The following is a 22,205-nucleotide window of genomic DNA, read 5'->3' as shown; positions in this document are numbered from 1 at the left end:
ACCTACATTTTTAAAATCTAATATTGATCATTCTACTTCCAGAGGAAAAGGAGTAGCAAAACAAACACCGTTTTCTGGACTGGGCCTTATTCCCATTTATTGGAGCAATGTTCGTTGCCGAGGAGATGAAGAAAATATACTGCTTTGTGAGAAAGACATCTGGCAGGGTGAGACGTGTCCTCAGAAGATGGCTGCTGCTGTCACGTGTAGCTTTTCCCATGGTAAAAAAAAATATATATATTCTCTTATTTTACTTTTACTATGTTTCAAACATGGTTTCAGATGTTAAGAGTGTCTAGTTAAATCATTTCCTGCTAGAGTTTAAACACAGCAGTAAGTCTGATTCACCATATTCCACATTTTAATCAAATAGTCTTCAAATGAATGCATCTAACAACTGTAATCTCATTTTTATGTTTACATAATTTCTCATTTTAAAAAGTCTCCTATTTTATATGCTTATAGGAATATTATATACTATATATTATATACTATATACATATATATGGCCCTTGTAGCACAGTGGTTAAGCGTTCGGCTGTTAAACACAAGGTCAGCAGTCTGAATCCACCAGCTGCTCCTTTGAAACCCTATGGGGCAGTTCTACTCTGTCCCATAGGGTCATTATGGGTTGGAATCGACTCGACGGCAATGGGTTTGGTTTGGTTTTGGAAATGTACATATATATATTACACTGTACTACATACTGTATATGAAACATATGTCTTGGTAATGGAAAATCATAATGGACTTTAAATGGAAAATTCTGTTGAAACCAAATATAAAATACAGCAAACACAACAAAATATTTTTTCATTGTAGAATGGAATATAATCATGATATCAGTGTTCTCCTTTAAGTTGTAGGTAGCACATTCCCTAGAAATGGATTGCTGTCTTGCATGAGGGCTTCTTCCAAGCACATACTAGGTATATGGTGATTAACAGTACGGTTTCAGTACCAAAAAACCAAACCAAACTTGTTGCCATTGAGTTGATTCCGACTCATAGTGACCCTAGAGGACAGAATAGAACTGCCCCACAGGGTTTCCAAGACTGCACATCTCTACAGAAGCAGACTGCCACATCTTTCACCTACAGAGTGGCCAGTGGGTTCAAACCTCCAACCTTTCGGTTATCAGCTGAGCACTTAACTACTACGCCAGGGCTCCCTGGTTTCAGTACAAAACAATGTATATGTTCAGATGAATGTAAGTAGAGGAGGAAACAGTTGCCCTCCAAGATGGCTGATAGGTTTTTTTGTGGGCCATGATACATTTTAATGTTTGACCGCAATCTTCTTATACTCTTATAGAATTTTATTTTTTGCATTTTCCTTGGGGATAACAGCATGACCAGATGTCCCAGGTCTTGAAGTGCTACCAGCTAGCCCAGGGCAGTGGTTTCTGTTTGATTACAAGTATCAGGGAGGAATTGAAAAGCTCCCACCACAAAACACGCGAAGACCCAGCTTAGGGTAATTTCTGTAAATTGTCTGGAAAAACTAGTGGAAATCTGTGGAACAGGTGTGTGCTCTGAGAGTTTCGACTCTGTTTGGGGGTGGAGAGGGGGCATGTTAATGCTGGATGGCATCATGTAAGGTTTTCCTTTTCCTTATTTGAATCTCCACCTTTGGGTGATGCTGCTTTTGCTGAGCACATATTTATGCAAGGCTGCTTCAAGGATGATGTGAAGATTAACTAAAGGGGAGACCTAGTTAGGGGGTGGGATGGGATAGAATCCAGAGATAAAGGTATGATAACTGTCTGCAAGGACTACCATCTGGATTAGAAGATGATTCCAGAGAGCAGAACTAAGAGCACTGAGTAGAAATTGCAAGCTGTTAGAGTTAGTCTCAGTTCGAGAATGAATTGGAGAGACTTTTAACCCCCTACTCAGGAATTGAAGCGTAGGTTGGACAGTCACTTGGTAGGGATTGTAGAAGTTATTTTTACATTGAGTCATGTCTTGATGACCATTCAGATCCATTCCAATTCATTTAGAAATGTTATTCAATTAAACTTTACATAGCTGGTTCCATAGATGGGTAAAATTCATATCTAAGATTGCTGTCTCTTTTTTTCCATTTTGTTTGTTGATTTTATTTAATCATTATAGAAGAAATACATGGAACATGCTAAAAAAGAAATCACATCCTTTACAATAGATGATCAAAAGTAAAAGTTTCTTCCCACTTGCATCCAACCCTTTTCCCACAAAATAACCATGGTTTTAATAGTCTAAATTATTTGTGCATACATCAATAATATAAATATATCCTTTTTAAAAAAGCACAATTGTTGCATCCTGTTTTTTACACAAATGTGTGAATAGAAGGACAGTATGTGTTTGGGGGTAAGAGTGGGGGAGAATGGCTTATCAGTATGATGTGCCCCTTAATGGCAGGAAAGTGCCATCTGCTAGGCAGTGTCTGCCCCAGTGTATTATATGGTGGTTGGAACTCCACATTTCCAGATGTACTTCAGATAACTTATAGACTGTCTACTCTGTTTCTTTGTCCATTCGTGTGGCGATAGCTCAGTCTTTTAATTACAGTAATTTTTATAGTATGTTTTAAAACCTAGTAGGATTAGCCTCACATCACTGCTCTTTTGAGGATTTTGTTCTAGATATTTTTGCTCATTTATTCTTCCATATGAACTTTATCATCAGCTTGTCTAGCTCTGGTGGTGTAGTGGTTAAGAGCTCAGCTGCTAACCAGGTGCTCCTTGGAAACCATATGGGACCGTTTTACTCCGTCCTGTAGGGTCACTATGAGTTGGAATTGACTTGATGGCAACGGGTTTGGTTTTTGGATTTTTGTCTAGCTCCAGGAAAAAAAATCGGTATTTTTATTGGGTTTGCAATAAATTTACATGTTAATTTGGGAAGAATTAACACCTTTATTGTCTTGGGACATCCTATTCATGAACATGGATGTCCTGCCATTTTCCAGATCCACATAGGTGACTTCCAATGATGTTCTAAAGTTTTCCTGTTAGGTTTGAGTATTTCTTGTTATGTTTATTTTTAGAAATTTTATCTTTTTTGTTGTTGCTATAGTAAAAATGCTTTTACTCCTATATATCTTCTAATTAGTTATTATTTGTATATATGAACCCAAACCTGTTGCCATCAAGTTGATTATGACTGATAGTGACCCTAGAGGATGGAGTAGAACTGCCCCACAGGGTTTCCAAGGAGCTGCTGGTGGATTCGAATTGCCGACTCTTTAGTTAGCAGCCATAGCTCTTAATCACTGTGCCAACAGGGCTCCTGTATATATGAAGGCAACAAACTTTTATTTTATGCTACTTTACTGAATTCCTTTCCAAATGATTTTTGTTTGTTTGTTTGGTGGGGGAGGGGGGCAGTGGATGGAGGATGTTGACTAAACTTCATCTTTACACTTTTTTATATTTTAATAATTGCATATCTAAGAAAAGAACTTATTTTAAAATAAAAAGTGACATTACAAAATACAAATGCAAGGTAATATGCCATAATGGTTCTAGGTTGTAGATGATTTTTAAATTTCCTCCTAAAATTTTTTTTTTTCCTGCTCCAAGCTTACCACATGGGGCAAATATAATAACTTAAAATACTTATACATCTTTCCATCACTTTTCCTGCATTTTCAAAGTCCGTTAAAGGAAAAATAAACATAATGATTTATGAAAATTATATTTCTTACCATCATTTAGCCTTTAGTAACTATAAAGAGCTCATATATAATACTTGTAAGAACAGTTATATTTATTAAACCTGTCCTTACCCTTTTATAAATTGTGTTAGTTGGCTTATGTAAGTAAATTATATTACAAATATCAGGATGCTCTATATGCAACTATTTAGTTACCTGGATCTCTGTTGCACAACTCAAGTTTGATATTTGAATGTAAGTGTGCATAGATAGGTGTTATAGGTTGAATTGTGTCCGCAAATAATGTGTTTTAAATTCTAACCTCTGTGTTTGTGGTTATAATCCCACAATTTGTTATATTAATAAGACAGGATTAGTGTAGGGTGTGTTTTAAGTCAATCTCTTTTGAGATATAAAAGAGATTAAACAAGCAAGCAAAAGAAGCAGAGACAAAGGAAGAGAGATGCCAAGCCACATGAAGATTGCCCAGGAGTAGAAGCACAAAGAGACAAGGTCCTTCCTCCAAAGCCTGACAGAGAGAGAGCTGTCCTCTAGAGCCAGCACCATGAATTTGGACTTCTAGCTTCCTAAACAGTAAGAAAATAAATTTCTGTTTGTTAAAGCCACCCACTTGTGGTATTTCTGTTATAGCAGCACTAGATAACTAAGACAATAGCCACTTATGCTGTGAAAGAATTAGAAACATATTTCCCTGTGGATAACTGATTAGCATTTGCAGGTAAACTTCCTGATATGGACCACTCCTGTTCACTTTTTCTATATACATCAGTTATTTTAAAAAAATAATAATTAGACTACCTTACTATTTCTCGAACAATTCAAAAGTGTTTCCATACTTTTGTTCATACTGTTCATTTTGCTTCAACTGCATTCCCCACATCTCTGACTTCCACAATCCCACTCATCCATCATGGTCCTCTTCAAATACCAGCTTCTTCACAAGAGATTCTTTAACTACATCCAACTGTGAGTAAGCTCACTGTCTTCTGAACCTCTGCAGGGTTTTCTTGATAAATTCTTATCTGTACTCATTTTAGCCATGTCCTGAGGCAATGAACTTCTTAAGGGCGGAGTCTGTCTAATGCCCATTTGAGCACCAGGTAGCACCTACTGCAGTACCTTGCGCACAAAAGATTCTTAATATCTCTTTGTTAAACAAAATTGAATGAAAATTTGGGGTATCCTTTTTAGGTCTTTTGCTGTCACTTGCCAGTCCAGTCAGTCATCCACCAAATGTTTGTTATGTATGCTGGCCACCATTCTAGGTCTTGGGAGGGAATAGAGGTGAAAGAGAAAGATGGTGTCTCTGACCTCAGTTCCAGCTGGGAGGAGGCAGACAATTGACATGTAAACCAATAAATAAATGACAATTTTAGGTAGAAGTAAATACTATGAGGAAGGCAAAATTAGGCAGTGTATGAAAGTATCTTGGGACGCTGTCTAAACAGCTAAACTAGAGTAGCCTAGGGAGGCTGCTTGAAGAAGGGGCATTTTGGAGTTGAGACCTGAATGATGAGAAGGAGGCAACCATGTAAAAATCTGCGGTAACATTATTCCAAGGAGAAGGAACAACAAGTGTAAAGACCCTGAGGCGGGAACCAACTTGCGGTGTTTATGGGACAAAAGGAAGAGGGCATTGTTGCTACAGTCTAGCACATGAGGCCAGGATTGGAGAGAAATTCAGAGACTGACAAGGACTAGATCAGGACATAGTAGACTATATTAAGGAATTAACAATGGAAGCCTTTGGTGGTTCTTAACCAAGGAAGTGAATGTGAACTGATTCATGCCCAAATGAATTTTCTATATTGTATTTTAAAGGTACTGGTCATCAACTTGCTATAATTAGTTATAATGATTTCACAAATATAAAAATAATTCTGTACTGAAAATCTATTATACACATAAGTGCTGTTATTAATAAGTACATGTTAGTAATGCTCAAGCTACTGTAAATTAAAAAAAAAAAATCAATGTCACCACCATAATACCATAAAAATCAAACCTACTTCCAGTAAACTACAGCCTTTGAATGTGTCTTCTCTGGTTTCACAGGTTGTTGAAAAGTGAATTGAGATGATTTCCTTTTAAGAGCTAGTTGTATGAACATAAGTTGATCTGGAGTGTTTTAATTGGTCAAGATCACCATTATATATGTGTGTATGTGTGCATATCACTGAAGTGGCTTAATAAATATTGTTTAATTATTGAGAAGGAGTCCCTTGGTGGTGCAAATGGTTACTGATCAGCTACTAACCAAAAAGTTGTAGGTTTGAGTCCACTTAGAGGCACCTCGGAAGAAAGGCCTGGCAATCTGTTCCCAAAAAATCAGCCATTGAAAACCCTGTGGAACACAGTTCTACCGTGACACGCATGGGGTCCCAATGAGTCAGAACCTACTCCACGGAAACTTTTTTTTTTTTTAAATTATTGAGAATGGCAAAGAAATATACCTAATTTACTGCTTGCCTTAGTTTCTTAGTGCTGCTATAACAGAAATACCACAAGTGAGTGACTTTAACAAAGATAAATTTATTTTCTCACAGTTTAGGTGGTTAGAAGTCTGAGTTCAGGGCACCGACTCTAGAAGGAGGCTCTCTCTCTCTGTTCTGGGGGAAAACCCTTGTCTTCCAGCTTCTTTTCCTCTGTTCCTTAATGATCTCCACGTGGCATCAGTCTTTCTCTATTTGTGCGTGCTTGCTTCTGTGCCTAAATGGCTCCTTTCATATTCAAAAGTAATTGGCTTAAGATATACCCTATTCTGAATATCTAACTCAATTGACATAACAGTTTATAAAGAAAATCTTCTACATTCTACTTTGGTGAGTAGTGTCTGGGGTCTTAAAAACTTGTGAGCGGCCATGTAAGATAGTCTATTGGTCTCACCCCGTCTGGAGCAAGGGAGAATGAAGAAAACCAAAGACACAAGGGAAAGATTAGTCTAAGGGACTAATGGACCACAATGACCACAGCCTTCACCAGACTGAGTCCAGCACAGCTAGATGGTGCCCGGTTACCACCACCAACTCCTCTGACAGGGATCACAATAGAGGATCCCAGACAGAGCTGGGGAGAAATGTAGAACAAAATTCTAACTCACAGAAAAAGACCACACTTAGTGGCCTGACAGAGACTGAAGAAAACTCCGAGAGTATGGCCCCTGGGCACCCTTATAGCTCAGTAATGAATTCACTCATGAGGTTCACCCTTCAGCCAAAGATTAGACAGGCCCATAAAACAAAATGAGACTAAAGGGGCACACCAGCCCAGAGGCAAGGACTAAAAGGCAGGAGGAGACAGGAAAACTGGTAATAAGGGACCCAACATCGAGAAGGGGAGAGTGTTGACATGTCACAAAACAATATGTGTACTAATTGTTAAATGAGAAGCTAGCTTGTTCTGTAAACCTTCATTTAAAGTACAATAAAAAAAATTAAAAAAAAAAAAGGTACACCCTACACTGATATAGCCCCATTAGTATAACAAAGAAAACCCTATTCACAGGTGGAAGTATATCTACATGTATTTACAGCACATATTTTTGAGAGACACAATTCAGTCCATAACACTGCTCAACTTAAATATATAAGTTTAATCTGTTTTTAATTTTACATCCCACAGGCCCCACATTCCCGGTCTTACGCCTCGTTGGGGGGAGCAGTGCGTACGAAGGCCGAGTGGAAGTCTACCATGCTGGTCAGTGGGGAACTGTTTGTGATGACCAATGGGACGATGCAGATGCAGAAGTGATCTGCAGGCAGCTTGGCCTGAGGTTTTTATTTATTGTTTTTGTTTTGTTTCATATTTTGAATCTATTATTTTCATACCCAAAGGCAGGTGGTGTTTGTTTCAATTGTGCATTTCCTTGAACAAATAGAAAAAGCCACATTTTGATCTTTGTACTAGGCTATGGACTCCATGGAGAGAATTTATGTGTACTCTGCAGGTCTAACCTGCTCGTGTCTGAGCTTAGATAAAACTCTAAGCCTTTTACTACTTTTCATTGGTAGCCTTTATGTTACTCCCAGCTAATGACCAGCATTGTCAACCACAGTGACTTAACTGAAGTCATGTAATGAACACTAACAGAGTTAGGCTATAACTGAATTTTCACTCCTCTCCTCCCAGATAGTGTCTCAACTTTTGAACTTTGCTTCCTTATTTGTTAGTTATGTGCTTAGAATAAGGGATGTTTATTCATGTACAAAACCCTGGTGGTGTAGTGATTAAGAGCTACTGCTGCTAACCAAAAGGTCTGTAGTTCGAATTCACGAGGTGCTCCTTGTAAACCCTGTGGGGCAGTTCTACTCTGTCCTGTAGGGTCGCTATGAGTCAGAATTGACTCGACGGCAATAGATTTGGTGTTTTTTTGGTTATTCATGTACAAGTGATTAATTCCGACTCATAGTGACCCTGTAGGACAGAGTAGAACTGCCCTGTAGGGTTTCCAAGGGGCAGCTGGTGGATTTGAACTGCCGACCTTTCGGTTAGCAGCCGAATGCTTAACCACTCTGCCACCCAAAACCAAAACCCGTTGCTGTTGAGTCAATTCCGACTCATAGTGACCCTCCACAATTCCCAGGTAGGGTATGGAAATGAAGCATGTGCAATAAAGATAGCAGTATGAATATCATTATTCCCTGTTGCCTCAGTTGTAATTATTCTGGACTATTATGATTTCAGGTGTTCTAGTTCCTCTCTTTAGTGATTCTGAATATTTGATATAACAAGCCTGAAAATGTGTCTAAAATTGTATTAAGGGATTTTTTTTAAGTTAATATTTTACTTTAAATTTGAAAAATATTCTGTTTTGCACTTCGGAGGGCAGTGAAGAGACCTCTTGAGATTACAGCTTTTTTATCCATGTATCATTTTGTCCAATTAAGCATAATCCTTGGCATCAGAGCATAATTTATGAACCTTGAACCTTTTATACTCAATTTTTTTTGCAACTGACCCCCTTGTTTTTCAAAACTGTATTTATGTTTGTGTTGATGTAAAATAAAATTCAGACGTTGTAACATTTTACCTCTAAATACTTGAGTATATATATTTTTAAAATAAGAACATTGCCCTTCTTACTAAATTATCATGATCATAACTAATATAATTGGTCTTAACTTTGCTTAGTACTCATCATATTCAAATTTCCATAGTTGCCTCTACAATGTACTTTGCAGCTGGATTGTCTGAAGCAGAATTTAGTGCAGGACCATGCAGTACATCTGGATGTTACATCTCTAAGTCTTTTCATCTAGACAGCCTCTTTTTTTCACTAGACTGATTTGTTGAAGAGACCAGGCCAGTTGTTCTGGAAAATGTCTCACCTTCTGGATTTGTCTCATTTCCTCCTCCTAGTGTCATTTAGGTTTTTCCTCTGGTTCTTGTAATTCCTGAAATTGAAGATAAGGGCCAAATGCTTGATTAGATCAATGTAAACATTTTGGCTAGCAATCATTACAGGTGATGCATTCTCATCTTTAGGAGTCACGGAGAGTACCTCTGGTTTTTCCACCACTGGCAAAGCTAATATTGAGCACTGGGTTAAGACGATGTCAGCTTGATCCTTCCACTGGACAGACATTTTCCCCCTGTAACTGATCCTAGGATCTTACTACAAATTCACAGTTCATATATGGGACAGCAGGGACAGCAGCAAGCATGGCAAATTCTATTACTGGTAATATTACTAGTATAATCATTTTCTTCAGCAGTAGACCAATTAGTTCCTTTTGAGAAAAATGTAATTAATCATTAAATCTTTGAGACAGATTTTTAGGTGTTCTAACTGGGTATCAACTTTAAGATCAATTTTCCTAAAGTTTCTAGGTGTTGTGGTTGGAGTCAGCATAGCATAAGAATTATGAGCATGGCCTCATAACGACATGGATTTGAATCATACTTCTGGACTTGAGAAAAATTACAGAACTTCTCTTAATCACAGTTTCCTCATCCATAACATACTTCCTAATTTATAGGGTTTAGTGTCTGTAAGGAGCCTTGGTGGCACAGTGGTTAAGAGCTCCACTGCTAATGAAAAGGTCAGCAGTTCGAATCCACCAGCTGCTCCTTGGAAGCCCTATGGAGCAGTTCCACTCTGTCCTGTAGGGTTGCTATAAGTCAGAATCAACTTCACAGCAATGGGTTTGGTTTTTTTTTTTGATTTAGTGTCTATAAAAGGAGCCCTGCTGACACAGTAGTTAAGTGCTGGCCGGATGAAACTCACTAGCCGCTCTGCGGGAGAAAAGACCTGGCTATCTGCTCCTGTAAAGATTACAGCCTAGGAAACCCCAATGGGGCAGATCTACTCTGTCATATAGGGTTGCTATGAGTTGGAATTGACTTCATGGCACACAACAAGTGTCTATAAGGGGACATTGTTAGTTCAGTGGTAGAATTCTCACCTTCTGTGTGGGAGACCAGATATGGTTCCTGACCAATGCACCTCATGTATAGCCACCACTTCTCTGTCAGTGATGATTGTTTTGCTATGATGCTGAACAGGTTTCAGTGGAGTTTCCAGACTGAAATGGACTAGGATGGCACCGGACTGGGCAGCATTTTATTCTGTTGTGCACAGGGTTGCCATGAGTAGCGTGCCAAATCAATGGCATCTAACAACAACAAATGTCTATGAAGCAGTTAGCACACAGAGAAAGTATACAGTAGGGAGGTGGAGCCAACATGGCACTATAGACAGAAGCACCATGCTGTCCCTCTGCAGCAGAGACCCAGAAAACTAAGTAAAACAGATACACGCATCAATCCTGGAACACTAAGCATCAAATGAAGGAATAAAGAACTAGATCAAGCACCGAATGGAATAACAGACTGACAGAGAGCAGAGAATAAGTAGAGCTAGGGAGTGTAGGTCGCTTGCCAGCTAATATGGCATGGATTTGCCATCTTGGACTACAGCCACCAAAGAACGCAGACAGTATGAGAAGGCAGCTTCACGGAGCTCCCGACAGGAGACAGAGCACCTGGTAACCAGGGATACATGCTTTCCCACCCTCCACCCTTTTTCCCTTTATGCTGCCTCTGCCACTTTCCAATGGGCCACAGTCGCTCGGCCGGAGATACACCAGCTCACTGTTGCCTGGATTCGTCATCTTGGAATTCAGCCACCAAGGACTGCAGACAGGAGGTACAGGAAGGCAACTTCACAGAGCTCCTAGCACGAGACAGAGCACTTGGTAACCAGGGATACACGCTTTCCTGCCCCACACCCTTCTGCTTTCCAATGGGTCATGGTCACTCATCCAGAGAGACACCAGTTCACTGCCACCCAGGCCCACCCAGCCCCTACTGGCCAGCCATTTCAGTGCCATTTTGTTTGTTTGTTTTTTGTTATTGTTTTTCTTTTTTTTTGGCTTTTTTTGTTGCTTCTCTCTCTCTCCTTTCCTTCCTTTCCTTTCTCTCACACAGCTAGCCCTGTGTGCCATCCCTTTCTCTTCTTGACGGGCTGTGATTTTTGGGTTTGTTTGCTTTGTTCTTTTCTTTTCTGTTTAATCACTCTCTCTCCTTTCCTTTCTTTCCTTTCTCTTGCCCCCCAAGCCCTGTGCCCCACCCCCACACCTTCTCAAGGAGCCATGCTGTACTGCTCGGCTGGAGGGTCACTGCACGTGGCTTCTCGGGTCTGTGCTGCCATCACCAACTGTCTCCCTCAGCGCCATTTTATTTGTGTTTTGTTTTTTCTTTGTTGTTGTTGTTTCTTCTCTCTCTCTCCCTTCCTTCCTTATCTTTCTCCCACCCACCTAGCCCCATGTGCCACCCCACCCCCCCTTCTTGGCAGGCTGTGCTGTACCGCCTGGCTGGAGAGCCTCTGGCACATGGCTTCCCCGGATCTGTACTACTCCCACACGCTGGCTCCCTCAGTGCCATATTTTTTATTTTTCTTTATCTTTCCCCTTTTCCTTCTCCCTCCCACCTAGGCCGTATGCTGCCTCCACCTCTTCCTGATGGGCCGTGCTGTGCCACCCAGCGAGGGAGACATCAACTTGCTGCCATCCAAATTCCACCCCACCCCCAATGACCGGCTCCCCCATCATCAAATTTATTTATTTTGTTGTTGTTTCTATTTTTATTTTATTATTATTTTTGTTTATTGGTCTCTTCTGTTTCCCCTTTTACCTTTCCTTTCTCCTGCCCACCTAGCCCTGTGCGCTGCCCATGCCCCTTCTCGACAGGCTGAGCTGAACCTCTTGGCTTGAGAGCCACTGGCACATGGCCTCGATGGATCTGCCCCGCACCCACTCGCCAAATCCTACAGTGCCACCATTTTATTTACCTTTTTTCCTTAATTTTTTTTCTTTTTGCTTGTTTTTGTTTTTGTTTCTCTCTCTTCTTTCTCTCCTTTTACTTACCCACTAAACTCCATACGTCACATCCTGTCCCCTTTTTCCTGCCTATCTACACCGTGCACCGAGTTCCATTCCCCAGAGCAGCACTGACGCAGTCCCCTGGATCCTGCCCTGCACTGCCCGGTGACCTCACCCCGTCAGCTCCAGTTCGTGCCACGAACTACTCATCCCCTCCCTTCCACCCCCGCTGGACCCACCCTGCTGCACCGTAGCTGAGTGACTGGCCCTGTCCACCTGGACAAGGTGGTGAGAAGTATCATGCCCACAGGTGAGCAAGCAACAAAATACACTCAGCCTGCCTGCCTAGATACAACCAAATGAAATAAAAAAGCAGGATGAAACAAACAAATCTACAATCAACAAATGAAGAAAAAAATTCCTGAATGTCCAGGAGACAGCAGACAATATCAACACATATAAAAAAACAAGACAGGATGGTGCCAAAAAGCTGCCTAAATAAAACACCCGGTGAACTTCTGGTAGAAGAAAAGGCATTGGAACTACCTGATAGGGAATTCAAAATTCTAATATTCAGCGTTCTGCAAGAGAAGAAGGAAAATGCAGACAAAAATAAGGAAAAAATAGACAAAATAGTGGAAAATACAGACAAAATCAAGGAAAACACAGACAAAGCAATGGAGGAATTCAGGAAAATAATACAAGAACAAAATGCCAAAATAAACAACTAGAAATCATAAAAACAGCAATTAAAAATTCAAAGGATAAATTGACAGTGCAATAGAAGGTTTTAGAAGAGTTATAGATTGAATTTTGTGTCCCCCCAAAACGTGTATGAACTTGGCTAGGCCACGATTCCTGGCATTATGTGATTTCCACCATTTTGTCATCTCATGTGATTTTCCTATGTGTTGTAAGTCCTACCTCTATGATGTTAATGAAGCAGGATTAGAGACAGTTTTGTTAATGAAGCAGGACTCAATCTACAAGATTAGGTTTTCTCTTAAGTCAGTTTCTTTTGAGGTATAAAAGAGAAGACAGCAGAGAGACAGGGGACCTCATACCACCAAGAAACAAGAGCCAGGAAAATAGCACATCCCTTGCACCTGGGGTCCCTGCACTGAGAAGCTCCTTGACTGGGAAAGATTGATGACAAAGACCTTCCCCTAGAATTGACACAGAAAGCCTTCCCCTGGAGCTGGCACCTTGAATTTGGATTTCTAGCCTCCTGGACTGTGAGAGAATAAATTTCTCTTTGTTAAAGCTATCCACTTTGGGTATTTCTGTTATAGTAGCACTAGATAATTAACACAAGGAGCACATGTGAAACAATGTTTTTTGTTCTCATTATTTTTTACTTTCTTTCTGTTTAGTTTATTTTAATTAAACATTTTTGCATTTAATATCATTATTGATATTTGATTTAGTGATATTAATATTTAAATATCATTAAAATAATATTCATGAAACAATGAAAATATAGAAACATATAAGGAAGAAGATAAAATGTCCAGTGATGTTTTAAGAGTGCATTTTAATACAAATAACTTTGCTGGGTGTCACTATTGGGGGCTTTTCCACTCCCATCCTGTGTTCTCCCTCAAGGAAGGGACACAGTTGAGAGGCAATTAACCAGGCCTTTTACTCTTTCCTAGAATCTGTGTCACACTGTGTCACACAGGGTAACATTTCAGTTACCCTGGCCCCAGTCTATATGGGGTCACTCGCAGACAATAGATGGTTGTAGGGTTTTTTCCCCACCTTGGGAATAAAAAGCCTTCGTTTTGTAACATTTTTGCCTAAATATTGTATGAAAATGATATTAGTATTTTAAATCTCTGAAAATTTGATAGGTAAAAATGCATTCTTGTTGTTTTAATTTAGTGAGGTTTATCATATGTCCAGTGGCCATGGATATTAGTTATTCTGTGATAGCCTGATCCTAACCACTGTTTTTTGACTTTTGGGTTTCCTATCTTGCTTAGGAAATCCTCCCTTATCCTCAAGATTATAAAAACAGTGTTCCTATTCTAACTTGTTGCCATTGAGTTGATTGCAACTCATAGCGACCCTACAGAACAGAGTAAACTGCTCCAAGGCTGTAATCTTTACAAAGCAGACTGCCACTTCTTTCTCCCATGGAGCAGCTGGTGGGTTTGAACTGCTGAGCTTTCGGTTAGCAGCCGAGCGCTTAACCACTGCACTGCCCTGGCAATCAGAGTCGATTCCACAGCAACGGGCACGAGTACGGTTCCTATTCTGCATCTGTCAGTTTGTTGAACTGTGGTGGCTTGCATGTTGCTATGATGCTGGAAAATATACCACCAGTATTTCAAACAACAGCAGGGTCACCCATGGTACACAGATTTCAGTGGAGCTTCCAGACTATTACAGACTAGAAAGAAAGGCCTGTTGATCTACTTTTGAAAAGTAGCCAATGAAAACCCTATGGGTCACAACGGAATATTTGTCTGATATAGTGCTAGAAGCTGAGTCTCCGAATAGAAGGCAGTCGAAATACACGGTGGCTGCAACAATGGAGTGAAGCATACTAAGGATCTTGAAGATGGTGCAGTACCAGACAACGTTTTGTTCTGTTGTACACAGGTTGGCATGAGTAGGAGCCGAACAGATGGCAACTAACAACAACAACAACATGTTCTTATTATTTAATCTTAGCCACTTCTTATTGTTTCTCTCTCTCTCTCTTTCTTAATATGGTTCTTTAAACCATCGGGGATTTACTTTTGTTTCTCTTATGATTAAATTTTATATTCTCTTATAATGGTTCTTGGTTTCCTTATAGCATCTAATCCTGGCTCAATGAATTTTAGCCCATTGAAATTTTCCTTAATAGATCTTTCTCTCTCCTGGCATTTATCCTAGGGCAAAGATCCAAGGAGGCTGCTTCCCTGCCTTTCTCTTAAGCTTTTCTAACTGGCTGCCCCATGACCCACCTCAGTGATCCTGTATCCTCCTGCTCTCCTCCTACTGTTTGCCAACTCTCAGTGTTCTCTAAACCAGTCTATATTTGCTTTCATTAACATCTTTCCTCTAGAAAAGGGTTTGCAGACTTCTGGGTGGGGGAGGGCCAGGCAGAAATATTTTTTTTTATTCTGCCATTGTAGCGTGAAAGCAGCTACAGATAATAAGTAAGGAATAAGTGTGGTGACACAGTGGTTATGATCCTGGCTGCTAACCAAAAGGTTGACAGTTCGAATCCACTAGGCAGGCGCTCCTTGGAAACTCTATGGGGTAGTTCTGTTCTGTCCTGTAGGGTCGCTATGAGTCAGAATTGACTCGATAGCAATGGGTTTGTTTTTTTACTCCAATAAAGGTTTATTTCTGGACAGTTTAATAGGATTTTCACATGATTTTCATTTCAAGTTTTCATCTTCTTTAGATGTTTTCACCACTATTTAAAATGTAAAAAGCATTTTAGATGGCTCACAGGCCATTTAAAAAGAGGTTGTGGGCCAGATTTGCCCACGGGTCATAGTTTGATGACCTCTGCTCTAGAGCCACCGTCTAGAGTTTCTTCTTTCCTACCCTGGATCCTCCCTTTAAAAAGGATCCCAGGTCTTAGATGCACAACTCTAAGTGATTCCCTTCTCTTGACCCAATTTTAATATAAACTTTAATGTGTTTAAAACAATACATTTCAAGCCCCCCAAATCCTGGAAATTACTCACAACTAATACACGACTTCAGAGTTTTATTTTCTGTGGATGTTAAACTGCTTCGTTGTTCAATTTAGTGTAAATGCTGTATGAAAGTTTTCTTTTCAGAGGGGATATCTATTCCACTACATGTAACCTTTAAAACATTTGAATTTCTTCACAGCCTTGTAGACTACTACCGCAAGATCAATTGGGTTTAAAAAATATTTTTCTAGAAACGTATATGCTTTGTTTGCAAAAATAAGTTATGGTTTGGCCACTATTTTTTTTTTTTTTTGTTAAAATACTCCATATGCTTACAAACACTTGAAAATATTTGCCTCTATTATCCATTTATAGCCTGGCCACAAGACTCAGGAACTGAATGGTGCAAGTCACAGCTTAATGCTCTTTGGGACCGTCATTGTATAGTCCTTAACACAGATTTGCCGAGTGTCTTTATAGGCTACAAATTACTTCCATAAACATTCTTTTTAAAATTACTTTAGGTAAATAAAACAAATTTACAACATTGAAAGCAGAAACTGTCAAGATTTTAAGTGATTACTCCCTTCCTAACTACTCTTCCAGGAGTCCCTGGGTGGCACAAATGGTTAAGCATTTGACAAAAGGTTGGCATTTCAAACCCACCCAGATGCACATTAGAAAGGTCACTGCTGTGAAAACCCTAGGAGTGCAGCTCTTCTCTGCACACATAGGGTCCCCATGAGTAGGCGCTGACTCCACAGCCAACTAACAGCAACCACTCACCCGACTCTACCTTTTGGGAATGAGGAAAACTGAAAACTATGACGTTTATTTAAACAAGTGGTTTTGAGATAAATTTTCTAGCAGTGAAAAATGTGTTATTCATCAACTGTCAGGGGGGAAACTCATTAACAGTGCCAGAAAAGGGGAAGGGGACTAATATTTATTGTGCTCCTACTTTGCATCAACAGTTTCTTACAAGAGTAACGTCCCCAAGATAGCCCAGTTTGTGAAAGATACAGAGCCCAGATTTAAATCCAAGAACCTGTTTCTACACCTACCTTGCCTCTTCAAGGATTCAGCTTGGAAAAAATAAGCCTTCTGGCATGGTCCATAATATATTAATATTTATATGTGTTTGTTGCACTCTTTTTTAGGCATATAGACACACTTTGAAACAATTGAAAACTTCATTTTAAAAATTCCCTTAATTGAGCTTTTATTACTTCTGTCTGGAGAAGTAGAAACTAGCTTTCTGTTCTGTCATTACATTTCCCTTGGCAAAACAAATTCTCTCACAAAATTAAGTCATGTGGCAGTATCATTTGTGTTAGAATTTCTTAGTTTTATTTCTTTTGCACATGTCCGATTAGTTCTAGATATTAATCTTTAATATTGTCAAGGAAGACTGCTCAGAGTTCACTGTACCACAAACACCAGATGGTGATTCAAGTGTTAAGATTTGAGGTTTTAAAATTTTAACTCCCCCCAAATCCGTGCGTAAACAGTCTACTTCCCTCTCATCTTCCTTCACACCTTCTCCTATACACATTTCTTTCTCCTTCCCCTTGGCACACTCTCTCTCTGAATTTTAAATGGAAAGTGAGTCAGGGAATAATGGAACATTCCCTAATACTTGCTTTAACGGTGTTTAAATTGCCATTTTTAATTTAAAAGCAAAATTCAGATATTTTGGGTTTCTTTTTTCAGACTTGTCTTCTCTTAATAGAAATTTCTATAATCTCTAGTAAAATTAGTCAAACAAGCGCCTCTTTAACCACAAAAGTTGACTATCCAAGACTCCTCCATTACTAAGGTATTATAGCCATTTAGCAAACTTTTTTTTTTCTTCAATATATTTTGGTTGTAAAACTGCAAGATAGTTATAGTGTTCTGAGAAAGGGGTGGCTGAAATGACCAATGGAGTATAGATGCAACATCACTGAAAAACAAATGACAAATATAAAAGCTCTAGTCTAAAAATTAAAAGGCCAAAGGGGGCTAAAAACACAATTTCTGAAGCATTAATCATTTTGATAGGTAATCATGATCTTCACTAAAATCTGGAGCTCTAGAATATGGTACTGCTTTGAATTGTGGGGGAAGTAAATCTAGTACAAATAAAAGACCCCAGTAAAGAGATGTTTTAGTTAGAAATAGGCTTGCCTGTGAGTGAGAGAGGACTACAAATAACAGTAGCTTAAACAAGATAAGTTTATTTCTCTCTCAAGAAGAGACCAGAAGTAGCCAGCCTGGGGCTGATGGCTGATGTGGCACTTCCCCAATCATCAGGGTACCAAGCTCTTTCTTGCTTAAGGTTTTACCATTCTTAGCATGTCATCTTATGGCCCAAGATACCTTCTCGAGCTCCAGCCATCACCTCTGCCTTGCAGTCAGCAGGAAGGAGGAAGGAAAGAACACTTCCTAAAAGGAGGGGATACTGGGAAATGTGGTCTTTATTCTGGATAGTCATTGCCCTCCTAAAACTCTAAGGTTCCATTACTACTGAAGAAAAGGAGAATAAACATTGGGTAATAACTGAAAATGTATAATGGCTGAAAATGTAACAAGCAGTAAAGGAAATATGGAGACTCATACTTGACCATTGGAGTGAATTGAAAAAGGGAAGTTTGGGGTAATCATGTTGTTGTTGGATGCTATTGAGTTGGCCCTGGATGGATAGGTACCCAATATACAATGGAATGAAATTCAGATTTCCAGGCTTTTCTCCCTAGTTTGTCTTACTCTGATACCTCTGCTGAAACCTGTTCAGCACCATAGCAACATGCAAGCCTCCACTGACTGACAGGCAGTGGCTGCGCATGAGGTGCATTGGCCGGGAATCAAACCCAGGTTTTTCACATACCTGTTGCTGTCAAGTCGATTCTGACTCATAGCAACACTGTAGAACAGACTAGAACTGCCCCATAGGGTTTTCAAGGAGCAGCTGGTGAATTTCAACTGCTGACCTTTTGGTTAGCAGCCAAGGTCTTCACCACTTCGCCACCAGGGCTCCACATGGAAGACAAAAATTCTACCACTGAACCACCAATGTCCTCATGTGGTTTAATCATAACTATGTCTTTACCAAGGGCAAAGGAAACAAGTCAGACCAATCTTTTATGTCTAATCCAGAATTCTTACGTTTTTATGTTCAGTGGTATTGCCAAAGCATGGAACCAGGCATATTTTGGGGAAGGATCTGGCCCAGTAATGTTGGATGAAGTACGCTGCACTGGGAACGAGCTTTCTATTGAGCAATGTCCAAAGAGTTCCTGGGGAGAACATAACTGTGGCCATAAAGAAGATGCTGGAGTGTCCTGTACCCCTTTGACAGGTAAGGAGTTCACCCCATTAATTTATCAAACCTTGCTCCCAACACATTTGGGCTTGTCACACCTCCCCAGTTCAATTTAGATCCTGTTACCAAATGAGCTTATAAATAAATTCCCCAAATCAAACTAAAAAAAAATTACCAAGAATTGTATATTAAAATGCTATATCCTTATTCATATGTATTTCTGAACTTTTTTAATCAGTGTTTCATTCTGTTGTATGTAGGGTTGCCCTGTGAGGCAGAACTGACTAGATGGCACCTAACACCACAACAAACCCTATAAAGCTAGATTGGAAAATATGACTTTGTTGCAATATGTAGTACCCAATAATCAGAATCAATGTGGAATGGTGTCTTAGTTTCTTAGTGCTGCTATAACAGAAATACTACAAGTGGGTGGCTTTAACGAACTGAAATTTATTTTCTCAGTTAGGAAGCTAGAAGTCTAAATTCAGGAGAAGGCTTTCTCTGTAGGCTCTGGGGAAGTGTTCTTGTCTCTTTTCAGCTCTTTTCCTCTGTTCTTTGGCGATCTTCATGTGGTGTGTGTCTTCCCCTCCATTTGTGCTTTCTTCCATCTGCCTTATCTACTCTTTTTATATCTCAAAGATGATTAACTTGAAACACACCCTACAGTGATATAGACTCATTAACATAACAAAGATATTATTCCCAAATGTGATTACATCCACAGGTATAGGAGTTTAGGATTTACAATGTATTTTGGGGGGGCACAGTTCAATCCACAACAAATGTAAATTTCAGATATTAGGTGTTATAATTATATATTTAATCCGTTCATCTGTTAACTTGTCTTGACTCTCAGAATATAGCTGGTAAAACCTTACATGGGATCGTTGATTAAAGCACACTATTAAAAAGACTAAATTAACATTGCTGTGCCCAATTTTCTGACTATCCCAAACAGCAGTGTACTTGTCAAAATGTTATGTGTTATAAGAAGGTTATGTGTGAGGGCAAATGGGTATGTGTGTAAGTGATTACACATTTTGTGAGAAAAAAAGGGAATGGACATACAAGAGAGGTTGGGTCATCACAAATCTATTCTGTAGCAAAAAGAACTGAAGAAAAAAAATGTTTAAATCTTTCTTTGGAAGCAAAATCGAAAGAAAGACTTGGTAGAGCCTATCAAGTGCTGAGTTTATGCCCTTCTATTTACTTAGTTAACACATGCTGTTGTTTTTATTAGCAGAGTAACACATTTACACACAATAGAAATACAAACTTTGTATTTACTGTTAATAGCAATATATAAGCTGTTTGTTATAGTGGAAAGAGCTTTGGGCTAGGAAAAAAGACCTGGCTTCCTACTCCCCAGTTCTCTCTTAACTTGCTGCTGTCAGGTCGATTCCAACTCATAGCGATCCTATAGGTCATGTGATTTATGCCAGAGCATTTCATCTTCTTGAGTCTCCATTTCCTGCTCTTTCAAATGAGGATTTTAGTGCCTGTTTTGCTGGCCTTGTGGTATTGCTGTGATGGCCAAATTGGGTAATATGTTTAACAGTGCTTTGCAGATTATAAAGTATTATAGTAATAGACGGTTCTGTTGTTGCTAAGAGTCTTACATTTGCTTTAAAAAAAAGAAAAAACCCAGAGATTCATGAAAAGTATGACCTTTATCCAAGATTGTTTATATGTTTCATTGGGATTATTTTGGTTGGAAATACTTTCAAATCTTCTTTTTTGGGATGAGTTGACTGTATTGTGTATCTGCTTGGAAGTTCTTTATAGGATTCTCTGGGGATTAATTATTCACTGAGTTCATAAGATTCGAATCTGGACTTGTATTATCAATGAAAGAACAAAGGTAAGATGTGTACCCAAGTTTTTATAATTTATATAGAATTTATTATTTATGGGTACTTAAGGACTAATACCACCCATCTTTTAGTTTGTTGTACTGTAGTGGTTTGCATGTTGCTATGATACTGGAAGCTATGCCACTGGTATTTCAAATACTATCAGTGTTACCCATGGTAGACACATTTCAGCGGAGCTTCCAGACTAAAACAGACTAGGAAGAAAAACCTTGCAATCTACTTCCAAAAATTAGCCAGTGAAAACCCTATGAATCACAACAGAATATTGCTTGATACAGTGCTGGAAGATGAGCCCCCTAGGTTAGAAGGCACTCAGAATACACAATAACCACAAGAATGGACTTGAGCATACCAAAATCATTAAGATGGTGCAGGACCAAATGTTTCATTCTGTTGTAGATGGGGTTGCCATGAGTTGGAGCCAACTCAGTGGCAACTAACAACAAGGAATAATAAATGCATTGACATGACAGATGACTCTTTATCCCAAATAGCTAATTCTGTCTCCATATTTCAATATTTTTTCATTTGTAGTTAAAATTTTGAACTATTTCTATGTTACTGTGTTTTCTTTCTTTTAAAATTTAAATGACTAGTATTGCTCAGACTTGAGAAGACTGAAGTTATGGGAAATTTCTCAAATATTTAATATGAAGAAATGTAAATAGCTATTTTGGAATTATAATAATTTATATTATATATAACCAAAAGAAAGAATATTTTATTAGGACAAATATGTCTTAAACTTTAGAAACTATTCAATGGCTTCAGGTCTTCACAGAACACATCATAAGTTTAACAGAAAACCTGGAGAGAGGCCTGAATACGGTGATATTTCTGGTGAAATGAAAATTATGTTTTTCCTTTTTTTTGAGAATTGGCTTGCTTAGTCTCTCTGTCTCTTTCTCATTACAGATGGGGTCATCAGACTTGCAGGTGGGAAAGGCAGCCATGAGGGTTGCTTGGAGGTGTATTACAAGGGACAGTGGGGCACCGTCTGTGATGATGGCTGGACAGAACTGAATACATACGTGGTTTGCCGACAGCTGGGATTTAAGTAAGATCCACTCAAATGCCAAATTATATTTTAAAAAGTCTCATTTTGTAATCTCTACTTGTAATTTCTGTTACACTAAAAATACATGTTCTATGTCTCTGTATCTATCTATCTATCATGATTCATCGGTGGAATTCTTGCCTTCCAAGCAGGAGACATAGATTATATTCCTGACCAATGCACCTCATGCACAGCCACCACCTGTCTGTCATTGGAGGTTTGCATGTTGCTATAATGCTGAACAAGTTTCAATCAAGTTTCCAGACTAAGACAGACTAGGAAGAAAGGCCTGGTGATCTACTACCAAAAATCGGCAATGAAAACCCTATGGATCACAAT

General features: G+C 39.1%; 1 protein-coding gene across 1 annotated transcript in view; it reads left to right on the top strand.

Moving 5' to 3' along the window:
• Positions 1 to 22,205, top strand: part of PRSS12 (serine protease 12) — a 92,740-nt gene that overhangs the window by 19,697 nt on the left and 50,838 nt on the right. Inside the window, exons 3-6 of the mRNA XM_004386802.2 lie at positions 43 to 221; positions 7,285 to 7,435; positions 18,790 to 18,968; positions 21,725 to 21,866. Coding sequence (XP_004386859.1) covers positions 43 to 221; positions 7,285 to 7,435; positions 18,790 to 18,968; positions 21,725 to 21,866 — 651 coding nt within the window. The remainder of the gene's footprint in view (positions 1 to 42; positions 222 to 7,284; positions 7,436 to 18,789; positions 18,969 to 21,724; positions 21,867 to 22,205) is intronic.

Source organism: Trichechus manatus, unplaced genomic scaffold, assembly GCF_000243295.1.
Source record: "Trichechus manatus latirostris isolate Lorelei unplaced genomic scaffold, TriManLat1.0 scaffold00171, whole genome shotgun sequence".
Taxonomy (NCBI): domain Eukaryota; kingdom Metazoa; phylum Chordata; class Mammalia; order Sirenia; family Trichechidae; genus Trichechus; species Trichechus manatus.
The sequence above is the reverse complement of the archived record's forward strand: the minus strand, read 5'-3'. Positions and strand labels throughout refer to the sequence as shown.